The following is an 8,571-nucleotide window of genomic DNA, read 5'->3' on the forward strand; positions in this document are numbered from 1 at the left end:
GACATTTCTAAACTGCAGACGATTTTTAAATAGAGTCTGCACGTCTTCTGACTTGCAAGTTTTGCAGAATTAATCTTCATATTTTTTTTGTGGAAAGCAAATTTCTGAAAAACATGAAAAAGCAAAACAGGGATAGACATTGTAGTTTATTGATGGTAATTTTACAGGTCGCAGGCAACAAGACTAGCAAACTGGAACGAGTGAAGACTGAGTTATTATAAAAATAAAAAAGTTATATCAGTCATAATTCTGGCTTTTTTAAAGTCCTATTTAAAAAGAAGTTTAAAACAGTGGTTCTCAGCCAGTGAGTCACAGAACTGCTGTTGATAGGTGTGAGGACAACAGAGAGTTACACGCAGTTTTTAATTTGTGGATGGTGCCAGCACCCAAACACTATTTTTAATCACATGAACATTGTTATTTCAACTTATATGTTTTTCTAAAATGATATGCATTTTTCTTTGCTATTTCTTTGTACAGCCACACAATCTCTCGCTTACTCCAAACTGGACTGTGGTCTTCTTGTTTTTATTCCAAACACCAGGAATGCTGCAAAATTACATACCAGCAGCATCACATTTGTCTAAAATAACATCTTCTTATGCAACTGATTGTGACTTCTACATCAGACTTTGGTTCTGATGCAAAACCAGTTGGGAACCGCTGGCTTGAACCCCTTTTAGGATAGCAAAGAAGAACAGCATTGCAGTGAGAGTAAACGCACACACACACAAAGCAGCTATAACCAAGCAAACGCAGAGTCACTGGTGAGATAAATGTGGTCAAACGATGTTGAACTGGCACACGGATGGCTTCTCGTCGCGGCAGTTCTCGTCAAACCACTTCCCCTGGGAGGCTGCAGACAGCACAGCGCAGTTCTGGGACATGCTCCCATCTGGCTGGGGGGACCTAAAGTTGGACGTGTCCCAGTTTTTGTAGGTGATGCTGCTGCTGGTCTGGTCGATCCAGGTGCCCTCGGTTACCATATCGTTGATGCCCAGCCACGCCTGCTCATCTGGGCCGATGCTTTGGCGGACGTAGTCTCTGAGCTCATCGTTCTCATCCTTGGATGTAGGTGTGCCAAGGACACCGCCCAGGGCGTTGCAGTCTTCGCTGGCGGTGTGATAACATTTCCTCACAGGGTCACTCAAGAAACACTTGCCATTGATCTTTTTGCCTTTTAAACAGACTGCAGAGGGGAGAAAAAAAAGGAACTGATGGTTAAATAAGAACAGTAAAATGCTTTTTTTTTTTAAATGTTTTCTTGTTTTTGTGAGGACTTTTTTGATAATGATATGCAGGAAAAATGTAGCTTTGTTATCATGGTGAACACAACTTTAAAAAAGAATGTATGTGTTTGATTTCCAGAAACAATATGATTTTCTTTTCAGAACAGCGGGGCAAACGTGTTTTCCAGATTAAAATATGGCATTTTAAAGACTCCACATGTATCTAATCTGCACTTATGTTTAACTGAAGCATGCTTCAGGCCATTGGGTCCAACTTAAATACATATTTTGTTCTCTCAACTGTAATCCATATCAGACAGAAGTGAGACTAAGAAGTGCGTCTGTCTCCACTCAGCCGGTGTGATATTAAAGGCATATTCACCTTAAATCACCAGTGACTAGGATCAGCCCAAGCACAGTTTATGAAGGAGGACACGTCAACAAGTGTTATAAACGGGCTAAAATGGATCAAATAAGTTGATGTTGCATGAATAACTGTGAGAAATTGTGTTGAATAATCTAAATGGGTAGAGTGAGTGAAAGTGTGTACTGCAAATTCTTACTCTGACTTGACTGAAAACATCTAAGATGCATGCACACTAAAAAAACCAAACAATGATTAAAAACAAGAATTCTGATATTTTGTCTTATTAATAATATTATATGACAGCTAGTTTATAGTGCATGCATATTTTTTTTAAATAAAATATCAAATGTCTTAAGGTAGATTTAACAACTGGCCCCAAAGCAAGGTAAGCAAGGACTGTTATACACTGTTAACTTGCATACACTCGTACACTTAAGGGTTTTATCACATGACGGTGCAGGTAGTGCCTTCTCTTGATGACTGTTTTAACTATGAACTGTTTTAAACACCAGGTTTACCTCTTTGCAGAGCCTGCTGTTCCTTCAGTAGGTTGAGCTCCTGGACGATGTCATCGATCTGTTTCTGTAATTGCACAATAGCAGCATCCTTTGTTGTATCTGATTCCAGACATACAAGAATTTTTTTTAGAAAAGGTTACTTGTGCAAACTCAGTGATCAAACAGCTTTAGAGTTTTTTAAGTAAGAGGAGACTCTTAAGACTCTCTACCTTTTTTCATGGGCTTCTTCTTTGGAGTCTGCTGAAGCGAGGAACTTACGAGCAGCAGCACTCCTAGGAACACACGCACTCCTTTGAACTCCATGGTTAGACCTGTCGAATGAGGCCGAATCAACGTGGACGCTCGCAATTTATCCATCTCCCTCCCTCTCTCTTTCTATTTGTCCCTCTCACACCCTCCCTCTCATCCCCCAGAAGATGGAAAAATTATGTAGTCTGAAAGTGCTGTTTGTAGGAATAACAGTCCAACCTCAGAAGCCTTTAAGGATGGCGTGTGTGCATTTCTTTTGGCTCCAGACTCTTCACGTGGAGGTTGAGGGCTAACCAGAGCCAGGCCTGGAAAGCAGGTGTAGACCTGCAGACTGAGGTCAGACAGTGTGAAGCAGCTATTACATAAGCCCTTTGCAGCTTTCATGAAGGTGTATAAAAAAGACAAAGAGCAACTCTTCTGTTGCATAAGACCCTGCATAACTCAGCTATAGTTTTAGTAGCTCAAATTATTATAGTTTCATCCACAGCATATGGCTAAAATTTGACCTGTAAGTTTTATTACTGCAGGTGTTTTTGACAGCAGTGAAGGTGCATTATGATCCTTTAGTAGATGAGATGCAGGATATTTTCTTTTTTTTAGTTTCAGACTTCGCACTGAAAGATTTAGGCAATGGTTCAAACTTTGCCCAAATGTCAGACGGATCCAAAGCAAGAGCTTGTTTTGGATCAGTCTGTTGTCTGCCTGTGCACACACCCTCACCCTGTCTGAGGACAAAGTGGAAATGATCCAGAGTCACATCTGGTCCTTCTGTAAGATTCCACTACACTTATTCCTCGGCTGACACGTGGCAAACACAAAAGGATGCAGAAAGACTGGACAGTTCCAGTGCAGGTCTGCTGAGAGAGGGCAGTGCAGATTTCAAGAATGGAAAGTTTTGCATTTGTGGTGAGTTAAAAAACAATAACCCATTCACTGATGCGGAACAAACTTTAAAGATAAATGAACACAAACACTAAGTATTGTTCAAGGTTCATATTAGGCCATTTTTCCAACCAGTTGCATCATAATAAGTATTTTAAATAATCTGCACATCATCTTCTTCCTGACTTTGTAACAGCTTGAAATCAGACTAAAACTAAAACAGACAAACAATTAGCCCATAGAAAATATTTTGATAATCAACTAATTATTGAAGTTATTTTTAAGCAAAATGCCAAAAATTCAGTTTTTATTGACAGCAACTTGAATATATTTGGTTTTGGCCAAAAGAATACTGGTGGCCGCAAGTGCTTCCCCTGAGCCTCCTACTAGATGCATGTATGGTATAAATGTGAAAATCCTAGATGACTTCCTTCTCAAGTTATTGCATTCACAAGATTTTCAATAACTTGATCTTGAGGTCAAAGTTACTAAAATTCTAACTTGTCAGAGATCTTTAGTAGATCCTTTGTCACCTCGGCTTTCCCAGCTGAGGGGTAAAATTTGATTTAAATCAAAACAAAAACTCCAAATTTTGGCTTAAAGAATTTGTGGCTATCATTTTTATACCATCTTCATAATAATAATAATAATAATAATAATAATAATAATAATAATCCTTCACTAGCTTTCAACCAGACATATCTTCTACACAGCTTCATCTGTTGTGATTCAGACGCCACATAAAACAATTCCTCTATCAATCTGTGTGCAAACAAAACAACAACTAAAACATATCTGAAAAAACAAATATAAGCAGAGTACAAATAAACACTTTATTAGAAAATTATGTATACATGTAAACACAAACTTGGAAACAGGAGCGGATTTTTAGCCCAAAAAACCAACTTTCTGTCTCTTTTTTCCGAGACTCTCTTCCTGTTCCAGCAGCTTCATGAGAGGAGCGTGGAGGGCTTTCCCAACTCGTTTGCCCGCCTGCAGAAAACAAGCAAAGAAAGAAAGAAAGAAAGGAAATAAACAATCCACCCATTTTTCTGCCACTTATCCAGGTTTGGGCACGGGGCAGCAGTGTAAGCAAAGATGACACATGGCTCTGCCTAGAAATTCTGTCTATAAAAGTAGTGAACTACTTTAGCTAGGTGAGTGAGCAGGTGCCCATTGACTTATGGTTGAAATGCAGCAGCCCAGGTTCAAGTTCAACCTGCAGCTCCAACTCCACGTGAGAATATAAACGATTCCTTTTAACTGAAGGTCAAATGTTGCTGCTTTAAAATGTAAATAAGGTTAAAAGCACAATTTGTTAATTCTTCAGCTGTGCTGAGAGGAGGCCAGATGGCTGAGGAGCAAAGCTGGGCTCACCTCTGTCATTTCAAAGATGCTCTCTGGGTCCAGACTGCCTCCGCCCACCTTCCTCATACAGGTGATGGTGCCCTTGTGCGTGACGGAGATTATGAGGCTTGCCACAGAGCAGGCTTTCTCCTGCAGTGTTGCATCCACCACATGTCTGTGTCCCACCTGCAGAAACACAGTGAGCCGCATGTAGCACTATGGTGTGGTGACAGCCATCACCTCTGAGTATCAGCAAGTGAGCTCACCTTGCACAAAGTCACTATACAGGGAACGTTTTCTACGTTGAGTCTCATACAGTCGTAGGGGTCGTCAGACAGCTCAATTTCTTTTCCTCCTTCCTCATCGGATGATATGTGAACTTTGGGAATTCTGTCGGTGGAGTAATCAAGACTTTTAGTAAGATTTAATCTGTGCAATATTAAATAAACTGTAAGATGCCAAAAAATCCCAAACAGAGACTCACTTTGTGTTGAAGAGAGCCGCCTTGATAGCTACTGATATGGCATCGTACAAGTTTCCATCACACTGCAGGAGCTGTGGAAGCATAAAAACATGAGATTTGACCCAAGTTGTTTGGATTTATTTGGAAATGTTCAAGCAAATCTTAATACCTCTACACTGCTAACAACTCTTACTATACAAACAGGAAAAAAAAGGTAAATGCAGGAAAACAGCCTTGTCATTTTGAGGATAAAAACAGAAGCACAGCCCATAAGAATCACATCTAGGGTTGTGATGGAATAATTGTAATTATTTATTAGTTTTTGTGCTAAAATATGTCAGAAAATTGTGAAAATGACTGGTGTAATAAGTTATCAAAGTCAAATTATTGTCCAAAAATAACTTGTTCTGTCTAAAAACATTAAATTTATTATTGCAGAAGACAACTGTGGAGCAGCAGAGGAGAGGATTTTGGCTGGATCACTAGTCAAAATTCAATGACGCTCAAATGCAGGGCAAAAAAAACTGCAGTCATGGAGAAAGGGAGCTGCAGTGTACAGTGCACTTTTTCTTTATTTTTGCACACTTGAAAAAAATAAATATTAAAAAAGAAAAACATTTCAGGAAACAAAAGGCAGCGTTGGACACTACGACTCACCAGCACATCCACATAGAGCACCCAGCAGTGTTCTCCAGCACATATGCAGAGGCTCTTCAGATCAATGCTGCGTTTGTTGTTGAAGACTTTGTAGAGGGTGTTACTCAGCTTCGTGCCCAGCTCCTCACCCCCTCTGCCCTCAAACTCGGGGGTCGCATTGGCCGAACTGAAGAAGAAACAACCCAGTGAAGTCGTACAGCAGGAGCTTATCCCACAGTAAAGCTTGCTAGTCTTGCTACCTCTCTTCACACAAACACGTTATGTATGGTCATATGATAATACTTTCTTTAGTGGACTATGGTGGAAATCCAGGGAACAGATAATACAACACTACCTCCTGGTGGCAGCACATCCATTAAAACACTCACTTAACTTCAAGTGATTTTTTTTACTTTCAATGTCTTTAAAATCTTTAATTGCTGATGCAAAAATTTTGATTTGAATTCAAGATGTGTCACCTAAACACTGTAAAAAATGACGCGTACCCACGTTTAAACCAACAGGGGGTGTAACAACTCTTCCGAACCACAGCCTGGCTTACCTTTCAACTCCCCACAAAACAAAAAACAAAACAAAAAAAAACAGTTGTTTTTTTTAAACCACATTCATGAATGGAGAAAAAATACACTCAATTATTCTGGGGTATTTTTTTTATTTTTTATTCTGGGGTATTTCTAGTTCTTTTTATATAACAGCAGCTGTTGCACTTTTACCTATTCTCACGCAGCCAAATAAATCTCACAGCAAATAATGAGAATAATAACTGTAATAATAATAATTAATCAAATCAGAAGTAATCAAAATCAGTACTGAATTTCAGGATTTTTACATGTTTTAGCACCAACTCTGCTGCTACACTATACAGTTTGTGCCTGTCAATAATACGTAAAAATAAAAATAAAATAATTCTGTGGTTAACGCAGAAAGCAAATTTCGATAATCACTGTGAAGATTGTAGAAAATGCTGTGGGACCTTTTCCCCCCTCTGTTAAATCCATAGTGGCACCTCTGGGCTCAAACAGATAACACACCTGATTACAGCTCTCACCAGACACATGTGCTTTAACGTGGAATTACCAGCTTCAAGTGGAACAGTGAAATGATATTGTGGATGTTTGTATCCCTATTTTGGCCACAGTTTCAGAATTGTTATACCCCTCATAAACAGAAATATCATTTAGCAGCATACATACCAATCAACAAAGAACTCCAAATAGCCCTCGGCTGGCACCGTTGGCCTCGGTTTTCCAATCTCTGCCTTAACCCCCACAAGAACCGCTGTGTGCCCCTGAAAGAAAGACAAACCATGGGGTGATATAAAAAGGTTGGTCTGACAGTGGAACCTGGAAATGAGCTTCAACAGCACTCTGACTTCTGAAAAGCGTACTCATGCCTTCACTTCATCTCAGCTTTACTACTAACAGTTTTCATTCATCTGTCAAGTCATTCAGGTTTTGCTTTGCTGACTGTAGCTGGACTAAAACCCTGTGGGAAGCCTCTTAAGTGACAAGTGAGATCACATATCACCCATTGTGGCTTCCTTACACTGGCTCCAAGTCAAATTTAGATGTGATTTTAAGAATTAGTTTTTGCGTAAATCGTTCAACGAGTCAGTGCAAAGTTGGGCAACTAATTTCCCCAAAGGGCCACATGTGGGACTGTTGTGGAGAGTGGCCTTAATTAGAATACCTTTTAAATGGTCTTTGGTATGTAGTCCAATCACATGCGCCAGTGTTGGATTTCTGAAACCCCACTCTGGTTCTTTAAACTATTTGGATTCTCTTTTTCAGGAAGAAGTTGGGACATATTATTTTCAGGCCCCCGGCAGTGCTGTTGTTTGTGTTACCTTTTTACTACAAACCAGCGTTCAGAGTCGTAAATGAGAAGACGGACTTGCAACGGCCAAGATGTGGAAAAAATGATGAAACCCAAACTGGGCCCGTAACTGATTTTTGTTGAAATATCATTAAATTTCAGTCTTTCAGCTGTTGACACATGCTGCCTGATTTAATTACCAGCGTGACTTTGGCGGATCCGTCTGTGTTGGAAACCACATCGGTCTCTATTTCCATGTGTCTGTAGTCCTCGCAGCCTCGTCCATCCACCCTTAAGTCATCCTGAAGACCAGGAAGAAACATGTCAACAGACATAGTGCTAATGCAGCTAGCTTCCTATCGCTAAAGCTGATAAATACATTTAAATGATTTTAACAGAATACACAAAAGTCTGGGGCTGTATTGTTTAACATGTTTGTTAACAACTTACTCGTATGCCGTGTAGTATGTACACTTTTTCAGCCTCACTAACTTGCACTGTTGCCATTTTTCAGAAACACTTTTAGCATGTGTGTGTGTATGTCTGTCGCTTTACCCCTGCGTCATCAGAAGACGACAATCGGGGAAAAATCCGAAGGGCATGCTGGTTGATTGAGTTTTCTAATAGTCTTTACAGGTAAACGCCCCACCCAACAAACACAAGACAGTGATCTCATAAAAACAAAGATATTCCACTGATGTTGACACGAAAAGCAACTTAAAGTTTGAACAACCCTTTACAACATTTTTTCTGCACGTGCTTTAACTTATGCCACGTATTTTTGGTATTTTTTTCTTGTGATTTTTTTTCCACAAAATCTGTGAATTTTGTGCCCCATGTATTTTACTTGTAAATTTGCTGTTTAGATTATTAAGTTTCTATTTCCTATTTTATTAAAGAAAATTTGCTATTTTTTTTTAATAAATAGATGAGTGTTTTCTCAACAACTGCCAATTTTTGCGTGTAAATTTACTTTTTGTGTCATAGACTGACATTTTTTTGTTCTTGTTTATTGCTTAACATATTGTAATTTTGGGGGGTTAT

At 39.3% G+C, this 8,571-nt stretch overlaps 2 protein-coding genes across 2 annotated transcripts; both read right to left on the reverse strand.

Annotated features, from left to right (window-relative positions):
• Nucleotides 1-133: 133 nt before the first annotated feature.
• On the reverse strand, nucleotides 134-2,758 carry LOC146493040 (tetranectin-like). Its single transcript, XM_085148195.1, has 3 exons — nucleotides 2,324-2,758; nucleotides 2,115-2,213; nucleotides 134-1,189 (listed from the first exon to the last, which is right to left on the reverse strand). The coding sequence occupies exons 1-3, from the start codon at nucleotides 2,469-2,471 to the stop codon at nucleotides 783-785; spliced, it is 654 nt and encodes a 217-aa protein (XP_085004321.1). The 5' UTR covers nucleotides 2,472-2,758; the 3' UTR covers nucleotides 134-782.
• Nucleotides 2,759-4,059: 1,301 nt separating this feature from the next.
• Nucleotides 4,060-8,117, reverse strand: exosc7 (exosome component 7). The gene is made up of 8 exons (XM_085148191.1): nucleotides 7,978-8,117; nucleotides 7,728-7,829; nucleotides 6,906-7,000; nucleotides 5,713-5,878; nucleotides 5,077-5,147; nucleotides 4,859-4,982; nucleotides 4,623-4,778; nucleotides 4,060-4,238 (listed from the first exon to the last, which is right to left on the reverse strand). Exons 1-8 carry the CDS (start codon nucleotides 8,032-8,034, stop codon nucleotides 4,134-4,136), a joined length of 876 nt encoding a protein of 291 aa, XP_085004317.1. The 5' UTR covers nucleotides 8,035-8,117; the 3' UTR covers nucleotides 4,060-4,133.
• Between the last annotated feature and the right edge of the window lie 454 nt (nucleotides 8,118-8,571).

This window comes from Neolamprologus multifasciatus, chromosome 22 (genome assembly GCF_963576455.1).
Source record: "Neolamprologus multifasciatus chromosome 22, fNeoMul1.2, whole genome shotgun sequence".
NCBI lineage: Eukaryota > Metazoa > Chordata > Actinopteri > Cichliformes > Cichlidae > Neolamprologus > Neolamprologus multifasciatus.